Below are 23232 nucleotides of genomic sequence, written 5' to 3'. Positions count from 1 at the left end.
TTCCAACACAAACCATTCTAAGGTTTCTGATTCCACGATTCACAGCCATCAGCTCCTTCCCTTTCTGGGGAGATCCCCAGGCAGGGGATCAGGAGCTGCCCCTTCTGCTCCAGACTGTGCCCAAGGACTCTTCAGCCACCCCCCTCTGCCTCTGCTCCACAGCACAGCAAATCATACCAGGCTTCTGCTTGCTGGTGAAGAACTCTTGCACAATGTTTAGGAAGGCTCTGAACGGATTTGTAACTGCATTAATCCTAAGCATGAATTGAAAATCCAGAAGCTTCTGAGGTGCCTGTTCTTTGCAGCAAGAGCTGAAGTGCAGCTCCCACCTGACACACCAGTCCAGCTTCCACAGTCAGCTCCTAAATTGCTTTTCAGCTGCAGTTGGAAGGGTATTTACCTCCATTTAATTACAGACATGACTTTGGTGTTATAAATAAGGCATGTACGAACTACTCCAGAATGAAGTACAGTATTCATGAGTAATATGTTACCTCTGCAATGCTTCCCAGACCTCGGCTTTTGGCTGCTTGATAAATACTTGTTCTGTCAACTTTAATTGGAAACTAAACCAGACTGCAACAGCACAGGCTTTTTTTTCTTTAATACAGCAGAGTGGCAGTAATGATTTCTACATCAAGGAGCTCAGTGAAATGATATGCTTTGAATTTCACCACTGCAGAGTTTATCATCAGAGATTTTTCCATTTTTAATGTAAGATTTCTTTTTTTTTGGTAAAAAATTAATAGCCCTGCCAGCTCAACTCCTTCAGCTTTAGTCTGCTCTCTGTGCTTGGATCAACTCCTGTAATGGTCAGGAGTCTGCCTAGATGGGCACATATGTGTGTGTGTGTACGTATGTGCATGTATACAGTGTGTATATAGATACATAATTATATATGTGTAAAATATAGATATTAAAAAATAAAAATTTATTTATTTAGTTAGTTAGTTATGTAAAAAAGACACAAAAATTAGTCTCTAATCATTCCAACATCCTACACAGCACAAACAAGGGCACACCTACAGCAGCTCCAAGAGAAGAGAGCCTTCTAAGAGAAGGCTGCACATGAGGTTGTGTGGAATTATAGAATGGTTTGGGTTGGAAGGGACCTTAAAGTCCATGCAGTCCAACCCCCTGCCATGGCAGGGACACCTCCCACTGTCCCAGGCTGCTCCAAGCCCTGCCCAGCCTGGCCTGGGACAATTCCAGGGATCCAGGGGCAGCCACAGCTGCTCTGGGCACCCTGTGCCAGGGCCTGCCCACCCGCTCAGGAAAGAATATTTTCCTAATATCCAATTTAAACCGATTCCCTGTCAGTTTGAAGCCATTCCCCCTTGTCCTGTCACTCCATGCACTTCTAAACAGGTGCTGGATCTGATCTCTACACAACTGCTCCCTTATCTGCCCAAACATGAGTCACACACAGCTCTGGGTGCAGAGCAAGATGATGCAGGATGTTGGTACCTCAAGCACAGTCCCCAGGTGACCTCATTCCTCATGTCACAGATGGAAAAGGACAAAGTCTCACTGATAAAATACCACTGTGACCAAAGAGCGGTGAAGGAGAATAATTAAATACAACAGGAAATACTAAAAGCTTCCAGATCTGTGCATCATCAAAACTCTTCCAGTTCTCAGGTAAAAAAGACTTTAAGGGATTTAAAATGATTCCAGTGTTAAGGCATTGCAGCACCAGAATAAAAGACAAACAAAAAATAAATGAGAATCAGTCCTGCTCACTTCTGAACCCACTGAAGTCCAAATTCCCTGATTTACACCCACATCTCCCTTCTTTCAACTAATCCCATGAAAACACTCCAAAATCAAGAGATTTGACACCGTGCCCAGTGAATCTGGTCTTCAAAAGATGTGTATTCACATTTTATTCAGCTCTGCCAAGTGTAGTGTCATAGCTGCAGTGCAGAGACTGATGTGTGCTCTGACAAAGCCCAGAGCCTCTCCCCTGGCACAGGGATACCTGGGGTGTCTGTCCTGCAGAAAGGCCAAGCTCAGCTCCACGAGCCCCTCTGGAAGGAACAGTTTATCCCTCAAATTGATTTATTGATTTTTTTCTAATGGAGTTTCCCTCTGATGTTATAATTGCAAATTGACTTGGAACGAATTCACATTATTAAAAAGAATTCAAACAAAATAGTCAAGGCTACTCTTTGCTGCATTTCTGGAAGATGATTTCACTCTAAAAGTGGGTTGTAATATTTGAGGAATAAAATAACAGGACGAAATTCAGTAACATTTCTTTCTTTGATCATTTTCTGGTTAACTCCTCTCTTCTTGGTGGCTCAGTGCCACAGGATGGATTATTCTGTGAATATTTTCTTCCATTTAGATGTGAAAATGGCCCAGCAGACAGAAGTTTTAAGTCCAGAAGAAAAGAAAAAGAGCAGATTTTATGAGGACAGTAACTTAAGATACTAAATATATTCAATCCCCCGCTGCATCCCAGTGCTGAGGTTTGCATGTCTAATGAGCCAGTTAAAACGAGCTGCTCTCCTGATGTCCTTTCTGGTGGCAGTGATCACATCTGCTCTCCACCTCATCTGTTACCATTTAGGATCTGCTGCCTTGTCTCCCTGTCTCTTCCAACCGACGCTGCAGCTGCAGCTCTGACTGCAGTTCAGGGGAAAACCTGCAGGAAAGTCACTTCACTGCACTGTAAATCCCTGGTACAGATCCCCGGCTTGCTAACAATGCCTTTAGTAATTTATTTTTGACCTCTGATTTTTGTATGAGATTAGAAAGGGCCAAGAGAGCTGGCGAGAGACACTGGACAGGGGTCTGGAGGAACAGGACAGGGGGGATGGCTTTCCACTGCCAGAGGGCAGGGCTGGGGGGTGCTGGCATGAGACTGCTCCCCAGGAGGACGGTGAGGTCCTGGCACAGGCTGCCCCATCCTTGGGAGTGTCCGGGGCCAGGATGGGTTTGCTGCTACCTGGGGTAGTGCAAAGTCTCTGCCCACGACAGGGCTGGGACTGGATGGGCTTTGAAGTCCTTTCAACACAGATCACTCCACGATTCTCTGACTAGAGTTAACGTCTCGAGATGCTGGAGATGTGGAATTTGCATATGCTAAGTTTCCTACACTCATTTTGTTATTGCCTATTCTTTTTACATTTCAAAATGTTCTGGGTTCCAAGTCATGCAATCAAAAAATTTTTTTCTGGAAGACATATGGGAAGCCTAAAAGTTGTATTCTCAGAGTCAGCACTCCATATTTGGTGAACACACTGGGTTTGCCTCTCCAATTTACTGGAGGACATGATGATGGAGTCATCTCTGTGATTGCCAAATATGGCACTCACTAAATATGGCTTGAGGGGTAAATTAAAATAGTGAGAAATGTTGTACTCTTGTTCCCATGCAATGGGTTTAGAGGAAGTTCTGCCCCAAATGACAGCCCAGCCACCACTTTTACCACACTCCACACTTCTGCCAAAATTAGAGCTGTGGAAATGATCGTGAACAACCAGATCCCATGGTGACCTGGTAATTAATTGCACTAACTGAGCACAGGCCTTGCACAAGTGCAGATGACAGCAGGCTGGGCAAGGAAAGAACCTGACCTCGGATTGTGGTGGCATGTGGCATCCAGCCCATGCCTGGGGATGACAGAATGCTCCTCGTGGCTGTGCTGATGTGCTGAGGGCTGCCTGTACCCCTGCCTGGGGCACTCAGAAAGCCCACTGTGAGCTGCAACACTTGCACAGCTACAAAACTGCCACTCTGGAGCAATGAAAAGGACATTAAGAGAGGTAATTCCATGTGTAAAGCAATGCTAAATAATGATGGCAACCCCTTGAGAGCTGCCAACCAATTTGGAAAACCTGATTATTCCATCTCTGGCCCCACAAGGTGCTAGTGGGCACTGCATTATTTTTAACTTTCTGACTAATATGTAAGGAATTCAAATAAATTCTAAACTCAGTATTCTGCCTCACCTTGAATTCAAACACTGCCTTTGCTCTGCTGAGTAAATTCCATCCCTCATGAATGTGGAGAAAACAATTACGACCTACCCTGGGTTTTGGTGAATACTTGATCATTTCAGATAACAATCAATCTGAGTGTATTTTAAGAGCTTTTGAGAGTCTTATAATAAAAAAGAGAAATAAAATCAATTAATCCATGCACCATAATGGAGGACTGATCTGGGGGTAATTTTTAAGAAGTTAAGATGTGTAATGCAAAGACCAACTCCCCATTTAAAGCTGTTTGTTGTATCCCTGAATTGTTAGAAATATCACTTTCACCAACTTCTTTTTCTTCCAACTTTCTAAATGAATTATCTTTACACTGAGGACTATTATTTGTCAATCAGATTTAGCATTCCATCAAAATAAAACAAAACCCCCTGATTTTGCTTTAAAGCCTTCACTCTATCGTTTTGCTGGGTAATACACAAAAACATTAATTTTGTGTAGGAAAGGTCTCCACTTGCAATGTGACCCCACGAGAAAAAGGAAAATGTAAAATACCTACAGAGTATTGTACTGAAAGACAGCTCTGCCAGAAACCATGGCAACTCGGGTGTTAGATGAGAGCTGTATCCTTCTGCCTGGATCACAGATCCCTGTTTATCCATGCAGTGTATCTTGATTTGGGGCTCGAGGAACAGATTTGGTTTATGGATGTAGAAGAGGAAGGAAGAGGTGAGGAAATGGCCTTGTTGTGGGTTCATAAAATGCTAATCCTTCAAAAGCCCCTGCCCTAGGAACAGCAAGCAGGAGCAAACCTGTGCCAAAGGCATCACCTCTGCTGCTTCCCATCCCTGCCAAGCTCCAGTTCTGCACAGGTCACCTCCCTGGGCAGCCTCAGTGACCCCGGGGGCCAGGGGCTGGGCTTTGGGGCTCAGCCCACCTCAGCCAACAGCTGGAAGTGGCCAGGTGAACTGCTCCAAGGACTCAAGGAGACGGGAGTGACTGCCTGAGCAGCAGACACCTGCATGGCAGACCCCTGAAACTTCACCAAGCCAGAGGTGAAGCAGTCGAGGTGAAGATCTAAAATGCTTCATGTTGCTCCAGTCCCATGGATGCTGGGACACCCCCACGCAGCACCAAGAGCCTCTTCCCTCAGCCACCAGCACCAGCACACAGCGTTGGTTGGTGCAGTGCCTGAACTGAGATACTCATACAGGCAACAGCACTAAGAGTATCCCTGTCCCACCTTGCCTTTCCTGAACAAGGAAAGAAAATCTGTGCATTTGCTTCAAAGCCCTGTGTGTGGGGTAGAGGAGCAGCCTGGAGAGATTCACCTCATGCAGCCTTGTCAATACTGGAGACATCTCCTGGGGAGCCCATCATCCTGAGATTCCTCATAACTCAGCTGGAGCAGATGCTTCCCAGGGACTCCTCATCTGACCTACTGCAGCCTTTTAGCTCAGTATGAAATGAATCACTCTAATTTCTCTCCTCTGACTATAAAGCAAGTCTAGACAAGTAACTCAGATGTTTATACTTAAACCTGGATAAAGTAATTTCACTTCTGGGGTCCATATCCGACTAGCTCTGTTACTGCCTCGCCAGGGCAAATCACTTCATTTCTGTCTCGCTCACAGCCCCTTCAGCAGCAGCACAAGGATAAAACATTTTATTACAGTTGTAAAAGCATGGGAAATAATTGCATAGAAGTTTCTGATTAAGTCTGGGCAGACAGAAGCACTGCATTAGAGAAGACTTTAGATTTAGAAATACAAGTGTAGGAGGAATGTGCAGTAAGAACCATTTTCTCCATGCACCAGTCACAAAGGATTGAGTCTTTCCCTAAAATGTTTTATGTTATTTGTCAAGGAAGCCACTTGGTTGATGTGCTGGCCTGACAGGCTGGGGAGGTCATTACTGCAATGCTGGTTAAGTGCTCTGACAAAAGCCTCACTGGAGCCCTGTGTTAAAAATGGAGGGGCTGGGAGGGGGTTCCTCTCTGGGGAGAGCAGCAGTGAGAACGTTGCCCTTCAGAGCCTTTGCTTTGGACAGCAAACGTAAGATGGGGGTTCCAAGAAGGGGGTCAGCATCTCGACAGGCTAGCCAAAACCCCAGAGGGTGGAACTCTGCTGTTTTTCTTAAAAGCATAGAAAAATGTGGCAATTCCTGGACACTGTGTTCCTCTTCTTCCCTCCCCTCTCCTCTTTTCCACGCTGCCAAGAACACGAGAACTTGCTCTCACTAATGAAATCAGGAAGATTATCCCAGCTGCAGTGCTGGGATATGAGTGGACACGAGGCCCATTATTCCAATTTCCTTCATAATGGCCTCACACCTGGACAGTCTGTCAGAGTCAGTCAATTAAAAGCAGCTTCACAAACCCACACTTCACTTCAAAGCTCTTCTCACAGGGAGAAATATCAGCCTCAGCAACCTTACTCTTCAGGCACTGACATGGTACGGTCACACTGCTCCACGGACAACAATCCCCAGGAGTGCTCTCTACAGTTGTCATGTCCTCTCAATTCTCAAGTGAGCAGAAAGAAATCCATCTGGCTGTGAACAAACCAGATGCAGACAAATTTTCACAGGCTACTGCTGTGAGCTCTGTCATTGGCCAGCTCTGCTTCTCTTCCAAGAAATAAAATGAAAAATCATTACTCAGAGCTTCCCATGCTCTGAGCTCCCTATCAGCTGGACAGGAGGATTTTGAGGAGTGTCATAGCTCAGGGATCCCTCTCTATTAATCTCTGGATTGTATCTGGTTTCATTAGTTACCACCAGAGCATAATGCAATTAGTGCACATTATACATCAGAGATACATATTAGTCCTCCAGAATGTATGGGCTCATGCCCTCCAGTGAGAGCCTGTTGATGCACTGCAACTTCTTTTTGCCTGTGGGAAGGAGCTAAGCCAGGTCAGCTCTGTGGGGATACCCTGCTTGCACAGAGCACGAGTAGTCCCCATAAAGTCACCATTAATTTCCTCACATTAATGGCATATATGAGATGGAAAGTGATACCTGAAAATCTTCTACACGGTCTTGAGGGCAGCACAATGTGTTTGTGATGCTCAGGAAAGGCAGCACCAAACCCAGATGTTGAACAAAAATCTTCCTGGTGACTTGTTGAATGAACGATTTGTGCCTTTGTGCTGATTACACTTTGTTCCAGTGCAAAACCATCCAAAATGCAGCACATTTGAATTTCCTTCTGAATCTAGTATTCTGAGAGTGCCCTTTCCCAGCACTGTGAGAATGAAGAGAATTTCTGGACCCCCAGTCCCCAGGTTACTCAGACACAGGCACTGCTACCACCCACAGCACCCAACACATGCCTCACCCACCAGGGAAGCACACTGCACCGAGATTCTATTTTCATGTTAATGGTGGAAAGCAGTGATTTGCAAAGCAGTGATTTTTCGGAGTTGCTCTTTTCAGGGGTCATTCCAGCAGGTGCTGTGTGATCAGTGATAATTGCCAGGAGTACTGGCTGCTGTCCCCTCACCCAGCTGACAGCAATTTCCCTGGCAGCCAGGCCACACTAAACCAGCAGCACCAGCTGGGAGTGACTGGGATGGAGGAAACTCTCAGCTCCCCTGGAGCAAGCACCACACAGACACTGCACACGGGGCAGAACAGCATCATGTGGTGACAAGCACGCAATGACTTCCAGGTAAGGATATTAAATAACTCTTTGAATGATCTGAAGGCACCTGCTGCTGTGCCATGCTTTACCAAGGGCTCACTCAACAGGAATATTGTCAGAACCCACTAAAAACGAGAAGATGACCATTGGGAAGAGCTATTTCATATTTTTCTACTGCAGCCTGTTTACCTCAAAATTTAAAGTGGTGAATTACTCTGACACCCCTAAGAGCCACAGCTGCCTTGATCAGCTAGGTGCCTTCCAGCTCCAGCAGATTACTATGAGATTGCCTTCAGGCTGACCATCAGGTCACTGACATATCCTTGAATCTGTTTCCCTTATAATTATAATAATATTTTAAGAAATGGGCAGAAGAATGGAGCAAAACTTATGAGGATAAACTACAAGAATTACAAGTCAGATCGTCTGTTTCCACTTGTCACCAGAAACAGAAGTAATGTTGATAGAGATCATTGGGCTTACAGAATATAAATCTAACCGTGATTAAATTCTGTTCCCTGTGAGCTAAGCCAGGAAGTCAGCTGCTGTCAGCACAGAGATTACAGATGCATTTACAGTCCAAAATCACTACAGAACAATTCTGCTCTTTGTTTTCAAGAAAACATTTAGTAGAACTACGAGGAGTACAACTAGAAAAAGAAGTAACTGCAAAAGATGTATCCACACTACTCATCTTTCCATTTATCTTCCACTTCCTGTGCTTTTGATACCTTTGGAGAAAAGGAGAATGATTCCTCTCCTCCGGGACTGAGCTGGCAGGAGTAACCTGCCCCTGATGATACCTGAGCTAGACAGACTGGGGCCTTCTGAGGAACAGCTCAACCTCATTCTAAGGATGACTGTAAGGTTTGCCAAGTCAGGTGTGTGCCCAGGGGTGCTTGTTTTTCTTTCCATGAACAACATAAGGACCTCAGCACAGAATGTAGAGAGCTACAGTGTACACAGAGCAAAGCTGGGTAACTGCAGCCGTGTGCAACCTTGTAAAATAAAATTATTCACATAACAGTGCAGAGTAACACATTGGTAAGCTCTGATTTCTCAGAGCATTTGCTCACCTTGGATCACAAAGAAACTTGGTTTTTTCACCTTCTTCTCTCCAAATAAGCCATTCTCGGAAAGAGGGATGAACAAACATTCGTGTCATGTCTCTACGTTTGATAAGAAACATAGAAAGGTTCTCCATCCTCTGCTGAAAGTCCTCCCACTCCAAAGTGCCCTCAATGTTACCTGCATTAATGGCCTGAAAAATATGTTCATCTGTTAATGGGTGCAGAGAAGCCACTGCTACGTTCAAGAGAGGCATGACCCGATCAAAGGAAGACTGTGTTGGGAACTTCATATTGCACTGCAACAGGTACACTTCAGACAGGGACACTGGGACCACTTTGTAGCTGGAGCTTTTTAGAACTAGGTACCCTTTCTCTATGAGATCAAAAGTAAGTTTCAGGTATAGGTAGGACCCTTGGCTCAAGGTCTTGAGGTGAGAACTGAGTTTGCCAAACGTAGTGTTGTCCATTTTGCCGTTGAGAGAGATGTTGTTCTGGATCTCCGAGCTGCTGTGTATCCGATGAAGGATGTATGCCTGCAGATCCTGGTCAATGGCTTCATTCTCTTCCAGTCTATCCAAAAATATTCTGTGGAAGGGCAACAGCTTAATTATTTCCTACAAAGAAAGAAAGAAGATAAGATACTCATGCTGGCAGTGTTTACTATTTGTTAAGTAAATTTATTTTCTATTACAATAGCACCTTTGAGACTCCTTTAAGACCTTCCACCAGGGCAAGAACACAAACAGCAGTTTCTGCCCTCAGGGCCTCACACTCTCATCTATAATCAAGCAGGTTGTGTGTGAAATATGACTGAAATAAAAACAAGGAACACTGTTTCTAACAGTATATCCACGGAAGGGGATGATAAATTCACAGAGAGCAGTGCCCTTGTTATTCCTATCCCCCCCAACCATGGACTGACCTCCCATCCCTTCTGCTGTCCTGTAAGAGGGAATGGACATCCAGATGACAGATCTGAGGTCACAAGAAACTTGCTGAAGTTGAGACCAAGAACCTCCTTGGGAGCATCCTTCTACATTCCACATCCACGTCAGGACAGATAATACTGAGTATTTTCCAGTGCAAAGCAACTCTGTCTGTCTGCTGCAGGACACTGCACCCAGGGAATTCTCATCTACTCAACTCCCTGATTCAACATAAACCAAAGATCGTCAAAGGCCTCTCCAAAGAAATTCTTGCCTCATGTGCTCTCAGCCACTGTGAGGAGAGGAGAAGTGGTGCAACAGATCTATACAAGGCCAACTCCAGAAAAGCCATAAGCTCTCCAGCAAAATAGAGAGGGAGAGACAGTGCAAGCTCAAGCTGCAGTGTAGACTTTAGGGATGCAAAGCCCTGATTAAATGAGGAATTCAAACCATCAGGATGCAATTTACTTACAATTACAAAAAGATTTCTTCGAAGTGATATTTAATTTACTCCACTGCTGAGCAAAAAATGGACCCCAGCACTGAACAGGAAATAGTCTGTGCTCTCCTGGATCTTGGGAAGCAGCTGCCATTCCCAGTGACAAGGATTATGTGGGGGCTGGCTGCCCTGGTGGGGCTGGAACCAGGCTCAGCTCCTGCTGAGCTTCCACGCCTGCTCACGACAGTCTTGAGCTGAGAAATGTCTCGGCCTAATCAGACTGAAATCATCATGCTCTGGGTCATGCTGAAAGGAAGAAGATCTGAATTCGTTTGTCCTTCCACATGGAGCTGAGGATGTTCTTCAGCTGCACAGGCTGACAGACACCAGGCCCTGCCCTCCTAAGGGCTCCGTGAGTCGGGGCCCATTGGCCCATTGTGAGCTGTCTCACAAAACCATCTGAACGATTTGATGATGAACATTTACTGACAACAATAAGCAGTGATGGATTAGATCCTTCCAAAGCTGTAGAGTGAGTCTGGGGACATGGAAGTAAATCCAAGAATAAAAAAAGCCAAAAGGATAACCTGAAAAAAAAGTGTCTTGAGCAAATCCAGAACACCCAGTAAGATCTTCTTTACCAAAGTCCATCACGACAATGACACAGTTTATCCCTGTTTTGGTCTCAACATACCTGCAGACTTGTCCTGACTGTCACTACCAGCTTCAGCCAGGAAGGGAATTTTCCAATCATTTTGCTCAGGAACGATACTATGGTATCTCCATAATCTGGCTTGTGAAATTCAGCCTCATTTAAACCATCAATTAATATAATGAAATCTTCATCAGGGATCTTCCTCTCTGAGAGAGAGAGAGAAAAAGCATTTATTGGAAAGGCTACAGACACACAACCATAATGTACTGCAATGTCATTACAGAGTTTTCAACCATGACCAGATATTGCCAAAGAAGAAAACACCCACAGTAGCAGCACCTTTTTAATGATACATTAATTGCATATTGACCTTCACAGGTCATCTCGTTCCACCCTCCAGCTGGGGACAGGGACATCTTCCACTAAACCAGGTTGTTCCTACCTGGCCTTGAAAATCCTACAAGAAGTAAATCATGGACTGTTTAAACAGGACTTTTTTGCTGCTGGAGAATATAGCCACCCAGGTGATGCTTACAGTGCAGTCATTTTCTCTATGTCAGACACTGAGAGCTAAGTATATTCCAGATATTGTTCATCTTGTTAGAGAACACTTGGTGCAAATTAGCTTGCCAGCACTCCCAACCAGCAGGTTTTAAAAATGGGAGTCCTGGGCAGTGGCTCCATTGGAGCTGTGTTGAGTGCAGAGCCCAAGAGGAAAAATAAAAAAAAAAAGGTTCAATATAAAATTTTTCCACCTCTCAAAATTTAGGACCAGATAGGGGTCAACCTCCTTGAGAAGAAAAATAAGAATCCTCCAAAACACTCTGAATTAAAGAGCTGAAACATCTCCCAAGGAGCTACTGCAATAACCAGGAATTATTTTCCTTTAGAGCAGCAGTTCCTGAATGTATCCCTTCTCTTCTTTTTTCTGCCAAGAGTGATGATAGGAAAGAACAACCACGCTCCTTCCAGTGACATTTCTCCATGGCAGGAAAACCAACTGCTGTCATGCTGTGCTGGTTCTACATATGCTTTGTGCCTGGTGGAACTGGGCAGCTTGGACCCAGATGCTGCTGCTTAGAGCTTGGACACAGTTTTGAAGAGCTGATTTGAACACCAGGGCTTTGAATCTGGCAGAAGCTGTATCTATTTCATGTTGGATCTTACACTGTAGTGTGTAGGGTGGTAACAAAATTATCTGAACTATTTTTGCAGCCAAGATGCAGCACAGGCACAGTAATAAACATGATTCTGCAGGACAACAGCCTTGAACTCTGCAATGCTCTGCCAGTTTTCATGGCAACGAGCAAAGATCTTAAATTTAGTGACTGTCACAATGAATTAGTTATAACTTGCAGAGGGGAGAAAGAAAAGACAAAATCAATGCTGTATTAGAAAAAGCTCTAAGTCTGTAATCAGGGTAAGGCTTGTCACCAGCTTCTCTAGAAGCTTTATACAGGGTATCTATGGAGTTTTATGATATTAGTCCTTTGGTGAAAGCTTCAGATTCTCCAAAGCCCACTAAATAGTGGCAGGGAAAAGGAAAAAAAGTCACCCCTACAAAAATAAATCAGACCACGTAGGTGTAAGCAGTGTTGTGAATGCAACTGGTTGCTTGTTTCCACCTTGAGAACTGCAAGGACAGGTTTGAAAGAAGCAAGAAAACGGAAAACCAAGTGGGATACTGGGAAAAAATTCCTCCCAATGAGGGTGGGGAGGCTCTGGCACAGGTGCTCAGAGAAGCTGTGGCTCCCCCTGGATCCCTGGAAGTGTTCAAAGCCAGGCTGGATGGGGCGTGGAGCACCCCAGCATAGTGGAAGGTGTCCCTGCCTATGGCAGCGGGTGAAACAACATGAGCTTTAAGGTCCCTTCCAACACAAACCATTCCATGATTCTCAGTCTTCCCAGCTTCTCCAGACCTCACCTTGTCTTCAGCTCGAGAAGCGATGCAGATTAATCCATCGCTTCCTTCCGACGCCCAGATCCCATCAGGCGTCATTTTCCAAATCACAACAAAGAAAGGCCCGCGGGCCCGGGGAGGTGTGGGGAACACGAGTACCTTTGTGCAGGGTCTCCAGGGGCTCCAGGACCCCCCTGCGGAAGGAGGCCATGGGGTCCTGCACGCAGGAGCGGAGGCTGAGCAGGCTCTGCAGGTGCGGCTCTCGCAGCAGCTGCTCCCGGTACGCCACCAGCTGCGGCGAGCGGCACAGCAGCGCGGCCACGTTGTGCACGAACTCGGGCACCAGGCACGTGTAGGCGTTGTCAGCCTGGCAGTAGTGGTAAGCTACGACCTAGCAAAGAGAAAAGAATGAAAAACTCCGTGTCTTCATCAGAGATGTCATGTTGGGACAGTTGTAAAAGCAGCAGTTTTTCCTTTGGTGACTTTGATCTGTTCTGGCAGGTGAGTCTTTAAGAGCAACGAGTGTTAACTACCCAAGACAAGAATCCAGACAAATCAGTTGGTAAAAGCAGGCACTGATCCTGAAAAATGACTGGACCTCCCACTTAAGGAATAAATGAAATAAAGCTGTAGCTGTTTGCAGAGACAGACAGACAGCGACAGTAGCTGACATCTCTGAAGTGCTGTGCAGAGCTCACATTGCTGCTCTGAGCTCTGTTTTAGGACTTGGTGCTAGTAATAACTTGTGATTGTTTTCTTGAACTTATTCTTTGCTTGCTTTGTTTCAACACGTCAAGCTCTGTGGAAGTGGACAGACAGCACTCCCTGAGTCCATCACAGCACGGCAGCACCTTGGAAGTACAGATTCCCCTCAACTGGGGGTGATGCAGGCTCACTGCACTTTACTCATACACTCTGATCCCATGCTCCATTAAAAAAAAGAAATTCAATTAAATAAAAAAAATTCCCTTTTTCCCAGCTTTCCCCTAATTTTTCCAGCTCAGCAAACCGCTAAAACCCTGCCCACTTATTAAAATAAGCAGAAAACCAGTGATATCTTCTCAGGCCATGCTGCCAACCTTCTTGTTTTCTTTTGCAATATAAAAAAGGCCCTCAAAATTCTGTCTCTGCTTACGAATCCCTTGGGAGGCTGCTCTGGCACAGCTCCAGCCCAGCTTCTCCTGCTCCCTTGCTGCCTCCAGCCTCAGGCACTGCCTACCCATTTGGAATGAGCCTCTGCCAGGGCACAAAGCTTTTCTCCAGCTCCCATTCTGGACTCGGTTTTCTTTTCAAACATCACTGAGTATCCAAAAATATCCCAGCAAGGCAGGTGGGAGCAGTTCTGTACCAAAACCACCAGTGCCCTGGAGCACTGTAGCACAGAATGTTGCAAAATAAATTGCATTTCTGAACTTGGGAAGGACACTAGCTGAGGACACCATGCAAAGGAAAGGCTCCTCTGGGGCTCGAGGCAGCTGGGATGAAATGTGCCTATGGCTTTGGACATGATGAAGGCTTTCTGTCTCTCCACCTGCAATATCTACCCCTCGGATTGCAGGAGGCTCCAGGGTGGCCAGGACGGTGAAGGGTGGTACCAAGGAATGAACTCATCAGGCTGGGGTCCTCACCCATTGCTGGTTCAGCACTAGCTTTTAATTTTCAATATGAAATTACCAATAGGGTATAATGCAGTGCTTTCCTTTCCCAGTCAAAACGAGGTGTGACACAGGCAGCGATGAGAAAGCTGGGCTGCTATTTCAAGCATCAAGCCCTAATACCTGTTCTTAAGTTTTAATGGATACCTCCAAATTCCTCACAGAATTTTTCCTAACAGCCAGTAAAAGTATAATGAATTCCCTTAGAGAACAGCACTGTGTAAAGTATTTATAAAGGTAATGATTTCTTTTCATCAATCCTATTTATTTGGGGATTATAACTTGTGCATTTCACAGAATGAAGTTTGTAAGTTGCCATTCATTGATATTAGGTTTCATTAACAGAAATTACTCAGATTTCCTATGCAATTGGTGCATAGACACAAAAATAAAGTCTCTTTTAATGAGAGGCCAATTAACTTCTTCCAGGAATCTGAGGAGTTGTGTCATGGAAAAAGGGTCACATGTAATCATTATCACCATCAGATTTTGGGACATACGTGCAATTACAATCCAATTAATTTCAGCCACTTCCATGCATTAGTTAGGCTTGATGATCTTAGATCTTAACAATTCTATGATTCCATGATTCCTGATCCTCATGCTCAATTTACTGGTGTATCAACTAAGTCTTATAATCAGCAGGATAAACATAATGCTCAATGGGTGGATCTGAAGCTAAAGCAGTAAGCAAGAAAGATTCTGGGAAGTCAACCAAAGCAAAGGCAGAATGACCTTCTCAGAAAATGCAACCTGAGCCAGAATTTCATCTTCATGAAATCGAACTATTTTTCCTTAAAATAATGCTTAAACAAGTTCCAATCATGCCTTATCATAAGCAAATTCTTGAGATAGACATTTAATTTTATCTAGAAACTATTACAATAAATGGAATCACCAGGGAACATCATGTGGTTCCAAAAGTATGGGCACACCTGGATGTTACGTCCAGCAAATTATTTGTGTCTGATACAATTTAAAACATAATTTTTCTGACTGTAGTTTCAATTTGAACTTTGTCATCCCGTTGCACTAAATGCTATAAACACTAAATTAGACTTCCAAAACTTTTAAACTTTTATGTCAGCTATCGGGTTTATTAAATGATTTCCTTGTTGTAAGTCATGGGATTGCAAAGCACACAAGACCTACAAGCAACCCTAAAGCAAGGAGTGGGTTACAATAAAGGATGGGAAAAGTAACACCTACATCCAGTCAAGTGCTCAAGTACCTGCTCATGTAATTTTTGTAAGGGCTGAGAATGGAGTCAAGGGACTCCATCCTGAGAAACCAAGGTGATGTGGTTTTTATATTAACTATCAAATGCCTGAAGTTAAAAATTTGTGTAGTTTCCTTTATTGCTTGAAAAGGAGCTGCAAAATAGTTGACACTTGTATGATGAGTATTTTACTTCCAAGGAGCACCCCCTCTCCTAAAATGATGTGTAGAATCCATCTGGCTACACACTAAAGCAGCACATTTATCATGAGCTTCTTGGTAGCTTATTTTTCTAAATATTAATTGTGTGTTACAAGATTTGAGGAACACCAGATGTAGACAGAGAGCACAGTGAATGGACCATGGCCAACATGACCCCATTTCCTCCCAGAGTGGGGTCAAGGAGCCCCAAAACGCTCATTTACTTGGAAATAACATAAACTTCACCTTTGTAACTGCCAAAGCAGAATGATGAAGACATTTTCTGTATTCTCTCTAGGTGTTTAACCCAGTAGCTCTTCAGGAGTCTCTTCTCCCAACCCCTCCAACACCAGTCATTCTTACTCTCTCTTTTTTTGCCACAATCAATTCCCAATTCTGCCTTCGTCCAGCCTCATGTAACCTTCACCTTCCTGCTGTCCGAGGGAAACAGCTGCTGGATGAAGGATGTTAAAAACAAAACAGCAATTCTGAAGATAATGGAAAATGCTGGTGCATGAGTGGGCAAGAGCCTCATGAATGGAGCAAGAGGAAGAGGGTGAGAGGGCAAAGGAGAGGGGAAAAAATGAGACACAAAGGAGATTGTGTATCAGTCATCAAGTACAGAGGGTGAGAAGGGACTGAACTGTGAGGGAGGAAAAGAAAAGAAAGAGAAGGGGAACAAGCGACAGGGCAGGAGAGGGAGACAATAACGGGAAAGGCTGGAGGGACAGCACGAGCATCAAAGCAGTGGGAGGGTCTGGAGATGGCTCAAGAGAAATAAATTATCTTTAATTATTAGCACAGGTCAATTTTAAGCAGTTCTCCAGCACCACTTCTGAAACAGAATCTGCTCCATTTAGGCAGCATTCCTTTGCCATCCCACCTCCTTTGTAGTTCGTCTTGGCTTCCTTCTGGAAGAGTGTCACTCAAGGACAGCCAACCCCTCTTGGACCAACCTCTCAGATCCCTGAGCTCACATCAACACCCCACACCCTCCAGTGTTCTTAAAGGGCTTCAGCATTATTTTAACCTTCAACAAGATTTTTTTTGGTGACCCACACAAAATAGCTTCAAATAAATGCAGTGTTAACACTTTGACCTGCCACTATGCCACATGCCAGGCACAATGCTGGCTGTGATAATGGAAACGGCCATCAGCACTGCACATGACTGTGACCCAGTACGTGGCACTGGGTGACCCAGTTTACTGGGAATGTTCATTATTTTTACACAGCTGAGTATGCTGGTAAATGCCCTCTGAAACTCATTAGTGACCCAGGGCATCAAGGCTCAGCAGCAATGAATCCCTCCACCTCTGTGTAAGGTAGGAGCACTCTCCTTTTATATGCCTGCAGCAACGTTAGTGATGCTTTGGATATGGCTTGGAGGATGGAGAAGAGCCTCTGGAGCCACCAGCTGTGTTCAGCATCAGCAAAATGCACTCAGCAAAATGGATGTGCAGCTCCTCCACCAGCTGCTCTGCACGGGGTACAATCCATTAGTGCAGCCGAGCTGGGTTTCAGGTCCATTTGTTTAAGTGCTGCTGCCACAAGCTACCACACAGCATCCAGAAACTCGGAGAATAAAGCTCTTCATTCAAACTAGGTAGCCAATCCCTTAAAAATCCTATGTGAGTAAAGGATAAACCTTCAGGGAAAAGGGAAGGTCAGCATGGCAGGACTGAGTCGAGCTCCTGCTTGCCAGTCAGCAGTTACTTAGTTCGAAAATTAAAGATTTGTTCATCTCTGACATTAAGAGCTAAAAGCAAACTTTGCCCCCAAGAATTTACCGAACAAAAACCAGGCAGAAAAGTACAGCCCTGAGTAATCCAGAGGAGGAAAAGCAACTGTCTGTTCACCTTTCATTTCTGTCATCACAGATACACAACTTCTGAATATTGGGATAAGTGACATTTTCAGAGGGAAGGGGAGTGGGTGAGAGGAAAACGAGCTTCCCACCAGCATTCTGGAGCCTGCACCAACCATTACCTAAGACTGTTTGTATATTATTAACCTGCTTTTGTAACAATCTGCATTTCTCCAGCACAGCGACCTCAGCCCAATCTGAGAACATCCTGCTCTGCTCAGTACAGGCAGAGGTGGAACATCTGCACACAGCTTTATCCAGCTCCTCACATATGGTTCATCTAGCTCCTAAAATAACCCTGACAATTGTGGTTGTCCATCACTGTCAACACCTTCTTCTGTACTTCAATTCTGACTTTAGTGTAAATGGGAATATGAAACACACACATCCAAGAAATACTTTTCCATCCACACTGGCCTAAAGGGTTCTTCTCTTCCTTTGGCTCTTTTTCCTTCAGCCAGTTGGACAAAGCCTGTATAAGGAGGCCATCAGCAACTCTTTTTTTATTCCATATCTACTGACACAGGAATATGCTGTTCCTCTCCCCCCTCCTCCAGCACTAAAGGACATTCCAGCCTTTTTTTCTCCTTCTTTTCATTTTTGTGTTAGACTTTGGAAAGCCTTTAGCTTATCTATACGAAGGTTTTCCTAAACTGTCCCCTCAAATGCTTGGAGATTGTGGCATCAGACATTCAGATTTAGAAGCTGAATTATTTTAACCAACTGTTTTTGCTGTTGTCTACTAGCCATTCAGTGGTTTTGCTCAGCTAAGAGTTCAGCATTTTCAAAGCCTCAAAATTCTCATGCTGCCTCAAAGGCAAGGCACAAGTGTGACAAGGAGGCGACTGCATGCACAACAAAGAGCTCCATGCTGTTATTTTAACGGATTTCCAATTCTGCTGCCAGGTCAGTAATGCTTCTTCCCCCACTGTCACTCGAGATGTCAAACCCCACAAGGACAGGGAGTGTTTGTTTTCTTGAGGAGGACATCACATGGCTCAGCTCTTTCCAAGCAAATCAATTCATCTGCTGTTGTCAGCCACGATTCCTCAGTGGTGATGCTGAGTTGTGCTACCCCAGGAGGTTACTACGAGTGCACTACACACATGACTCCCAGCTATCAGTTTGACAAACATCCTTAACCATTTTATTTGTCTTTATTTTCTTCCTGAGGCTTGATAATCCATCAAACTCACTGTTTCTAGTGTGCTGCAAAGCCCTTCTGATGCAATAAATCAAACTGCTGTTTATGACAAAGAATAAACAGGAACATGGAGCTCAAAAAATTAATTACAAAATTGAACAAAACATAAAAACTCCTATCTTTCCAGAACAATTTCCCTTCAGGGCAGGAAATGAAAAGCTTTGAGTGAGGATTTAAGCATGTGCTTTATTTCAATGCATGTCTTCATCCACACCTGGAAGTCACACACTCTTCCTAAGTAATAAACCACTAACACCTGGTTACATCTCCCTCCCAGCATCAGTTATCCAAGGACCACTACCTACAGGGATCACTTTTCCTTTTACTAGCCAGGGAATGGGAGTGAGGCAGATGAGATGCTGGTCCCCAAGGATCCCAAAAAGGGTAACAGCAATGCTGGGAACAGACCCAAGGCCCCCGAATGCTGAATCAAGCCGTGCTGTGGCTCTGTGTCATCCCAGGAACTGTTTGCTGAACTTGATGGAGCTTTTTGTAAGTTCCATGTGCTGTGTCAGCAATCCAGGCATAAGAAGCGATTCCAAGTGCTCTAAGGGCAACTCATCAGCCTTGGCATTGATCTGTTCATCAAGGCCTGACATCTGGATGCTGGGGACTGTTATTTCTGGAATCTGCCTCCATTTACAGTAGTGAAGATTTACTGGGAGATTAATGATCTTGCTCCCAGTGGGTAATCCTGCTGCAGGCACTGTGGGCAGCACATCTCCCAACCTCAGCTGTTGTGTTCTGACAGCAACACACGGGATTTATTCTACTAAAAAAAATTTGGCTAAAGTATGAGCAGGACCTTAAAACCGTGCCTAAAGAGTCTGCAGGTACAGCAACCTATTTTTACTTTAATTTTGGCTGTCAGGATTTTTTTTACCTCTTTCTCCAGTGATCGGAGATGCCAAAAAAGCTTCTGTGAGTGATCTGTGTCAGGGATGTGATACAGTGTTTGAATGAGCCATATTCCTTCCCTTTCCCAGGAGGTAACTGAAGCTAAAACGGCATCCATTTATCAATTACATACCCAGCAGGATGACTTAAGCACTCAGGGGATGTGATAGATGAGGTATTTTAAGCGGAGATAGCACACTTTACTGCCCTTTCTGGTAGTCTGCAGAGCTTCAGATTTGCAAGGAATACAATGACTAATGCATCCTGAACAAAACCAGACCTGGGCATTCCACTCCTTTCAAGAACTCCGTGTGGAAGAGGAGAGTATCAAATCTTTGTATTTATTTACACAGCACATGCTCCCTGCCTGGCCATCTGTGTGCAGCAGGAAAGCAGACAGGACAAGACAGTATCTGGCACAAAAAGCCAAGCAAAACACGTCCTGGCAATAACTCACAACAGAGACTTTTCTTGCTGTTTTCCTCTCCAAAGTGGGAGCAGGTGACAGGAAAGCATTAACTGCTCCCATCCTCCCAAAAGGTGGAGGAGGAGCAAGAGCAAAGTCCTTGGGTTTCAAAGCAATAGAATGGCATCTTTCCACCACCACAGAATTAGAGCTAAATCTCAGTAATACAATAAAATTTAAGCTGTAAATCTCATGTACATAAGTGATAGTGTTCCACGTGTTCCATACAAACTACACCTGCCAAAACACCAAGGAATTTCTGTATTGTTCCAAAGGCTATGGCATACTTTGCAGAATTTTCCAAAAAATTCCCGAGTGCACACACAGCATTAACATTCAGCTTGGGCCTTCCCCACGTACAGTTTTCAAACAAAACACCGCTCAAACACTGGGCAATTTTGTTCTCAGTGCTGAAGGAAAGACACAATTACTTCTGTAATTGTGTCATATCCTAATATTTGTAATGAGAAAGTAGGGTGGCTGTGAAAGACAAACCCTGAGAGAAGCAAGGGAGCGTATTTGATGCCGTGGGAGCTTCATTTTAGAGAAGTACCTTTCCTAGGTGCTACAACTCCTTCCAGAAGTGTCTCCCGAGGCTCGCCCAGTGAGCGCCTGAACGCGCGGAGTTCCCAAGTGACGCCGAGGGCCGGGGAGTGCCACGGAAAGCGCCCGGTCCCCAAGGAGCCCCCCGCCCCGGGTGTTCCTGTACCTGCGAGGCCAATCTCCTCATGGCCTCCTCCTGGCGCCGGCGCAGCTCGGGGGTCCCGGGGCAGCTCCCGCTGGCGATGGCCGCGTGGGCAGCGGGCGGCTGGGCCAAGGGCAGCTCGCGGCTGGCATCCACATCTGGCCAAGGAAAGACGTGAGCACCAGCGTTATCACACGCGCCACGCAGCTGCGGCTTCCTAGGCACGGCCCTGGAAACACTTCCCACAAATACTCTGGTTGGGATTTCAGGGATTGCCAGGCCAGAGGCTTCTCAAGAAACTTATTTTAGAAGCGGGAAAGGACCGCTAAGAAAAAGCCTTGAGTTTGTCTTGTTCATCTTCCCCCCTGTAATTTCATTGACTTTAAAATAATGACAGTAATGGAGTGAACTGGGCCCTCTGGCAAGCTCTGCCTTCAGGTTTGGTGGAGTTGAGTGCAGAGCTCTCTTGCTCTGCATTTCTGCCAACAGACCTTCCCTTGTTACGAACCATTGCTGGTTAATTTGGTTCCAAGTCCTCCTTCAGCACAGACAGCCAATTCTTCTGAATTACAGGCCTATTTTCTAACATAAATAAACGAAGAGCCCCAGCTAATACAGCCATCTGAAGCCCATTAATTTAATCGGGAGGAGAGGAGCAGGAGCAGCACAAGGATCTGGAAAAGGCGTGCAAGCAAGTAATAAATTATCCTGGAATCATCTCTGGCAAATTTAACTGTGTTCTAGTGTATTTTAACTGCTTCTTTTGCCCGGTAAAGCAGAAATTGGCTTTTTCAGCAGACTGCTAGAGAAGCTCATCCACCTGGCTTTTGTAGATAACATTCCCAAACCATTTTTATTTTCACTTTTAAGTATTCATATGGAGGATTTTTGAATGATACCACAACGTGCAGCACTCAGTGATGTCTAATTATTGATTATTTTAAGAACACCACCACTCTGAAGTGCAGTCTGTACTGGCAGAGGATTCTCCTGACTGGATTGCTGCAATGCATCCCTGAGTTTGACTGGAAATAATCATGCAAACAATGACCCATTTAATGGCAAACAACAGAGGAGGATGACTGCTGCCTCCATAATTAAACCCTGAATGTATTAGAATGAGGCACATTCTTGATTCTGAGCATAACACCACTGTCACCTGTATTAATTTTCTGAAAGAGGAATTAGAAGTATGATGCTCTATTCAAGCCAGTTTAACTAGCTGATTGCACAACTGCCAAAGCAGATTCAGACCATCTGATTAGCATGTATTAATTAGCATAGATTTAATAACCATAATAGATTTTTTTCTCAGCATATGGAAAAAGAAATGAAAAAAAAAAATTATCGCAAAATCAGAGATGAATCACAGAATACCCTGAATTGGAAGGGACCCGCAAGGATCTTGCAGAATAATTATTATCTTCTATAGCTAGAGTAGTACTTGTGATCTCTTTAGGAAATCAAGTCAAAATAATTATTGATTCTGAAGGCTTCCATCCTAATAACTAACACAGGAATGATTCAACTTTCAACTCCACAGACACACAACTGAAAAATGTGTTAGGTGGGACTAAGGATCTTCATCATCTGTGGGCGAAGGGTGCAGGGCACCTCACGTGAGGAATCCAGCTTTTAGTCCAGAAGGAGTTAAGCACAGTCATCTCTTTAATGTCCACCATCACCCTAAGCAGACTGGGGGCACACACTGGCAGCTGGTGCACTGCAGAGCTGCCGTTAAAATACAGAAACAAGCCCTGCCTTTCACTACGCATTGTTCATTTAGCTCTGACAAGTGCCACTGTTCAACATGCCAGCCCTGCTGACATTTCAGCTCTTCTAACAGGGCAAGAGCACAGCATTCCAGTAAACAGATTTAACTACAGCTTCACTGAGATACAGTGACCTACATCCTTAAAGATACCTTCAGGTACCTAACTCACTATTTTTAGTCCTGTCTTACTTACTGAGAGCTGAGTGATTTCAAAATGTTGTCATCTCCACCTGCAAACCTGCCAGAGCACAGTGATGGGAACAGGATGGGACCAGAGGAGGTGGAGCAATTTTGGGTCCTGAGCCTACATGGGCTCGTGACCTGCATGGAATATTTATACCATGATCCAGTGAGATAAACAATCCATACGGGAAGAAGAATGCACTGGCATGGATTCATAATCATAGAATACTGGCTGCCTGATCCAGCTGGAGATGTCATGAGCAGGGGGATTGGACTACATGACCTTCAAAGGTCCCTTCTAAACCCAAACCATTCTGTGATTCTATGATTCTAAAATTGGAGTCTTCCCAGTCGGGGAAAGTCTGTGATGTTTCTAAGCCAAACAAGTCAGAGACAGACTACTCTGACTCTTCAAAAAGCAGCTTTGGAACAAGAGCAGTATAAAAGCTGCCTGTAGCTGAAGAGGGATTTTACACAAGGGCATGGAGTGAAAGGACAAGAAGAAA

The 23232-nt window shown here is 44.7% G+C and overlaps 1 protein-coding gene across 8 annotated transcripts in view; it reads right to left on the bottom strand.

Annotated features, from left to right (window-relative positions):
- Positions 1 to 23232, bottom strand: part of TANC2 (tetratricopeptide repeat, ankyrin repeat and coiled-coil containing 2) — a 165359-nt gene that overhangs the window by 30396 nt on the left and 111731 nt on the right. For all 8 annotated transcript variants that reach the window (XM_088179585.1, XM_088179584.1, XM_088179590.1 and 5 more), the window contains 4 exons: positions 20794 to 20927; positions 12737 to 12968; positions 10717 to 10883; positions 8664 to 9271 (listed from right to left, as the gene is read on the bottom strand). In XM_088179585.1, the coding sequence (XP_088035711.1) occupies positions 8664 to 9271; positions 10717 to 10883; positions 12737 to 12968; positions 20794 to 20927 (1141 nt within the window). The remainder of the gene's footprint in view (positions 1 to 8663; positions 9272 to 10716; positions 10884 to 12736; positions 12969 to 20793; positions 20928 to 23232) is intronic.

Source organism: Sturnus vulgaris, chromosome 27 (assembly GCF_052056855.1).
Source record: "Sturnus vulgaris isolate bStuVul1 chromosome 27, bStuVul1.hap1, whole genome shotgun sequence".
Lineage (NCBI taxonomy): Eukaryota > Metazoa > Chordata > Aves > Passeriformes > Sturnidae > Sturnus > Sturnus vulgaris.
The sequence above is the reverse complement of the archived record's forward strand: the minus strand, read 5'-3'. Positions and strand labels throughout refer to the sequence as shown.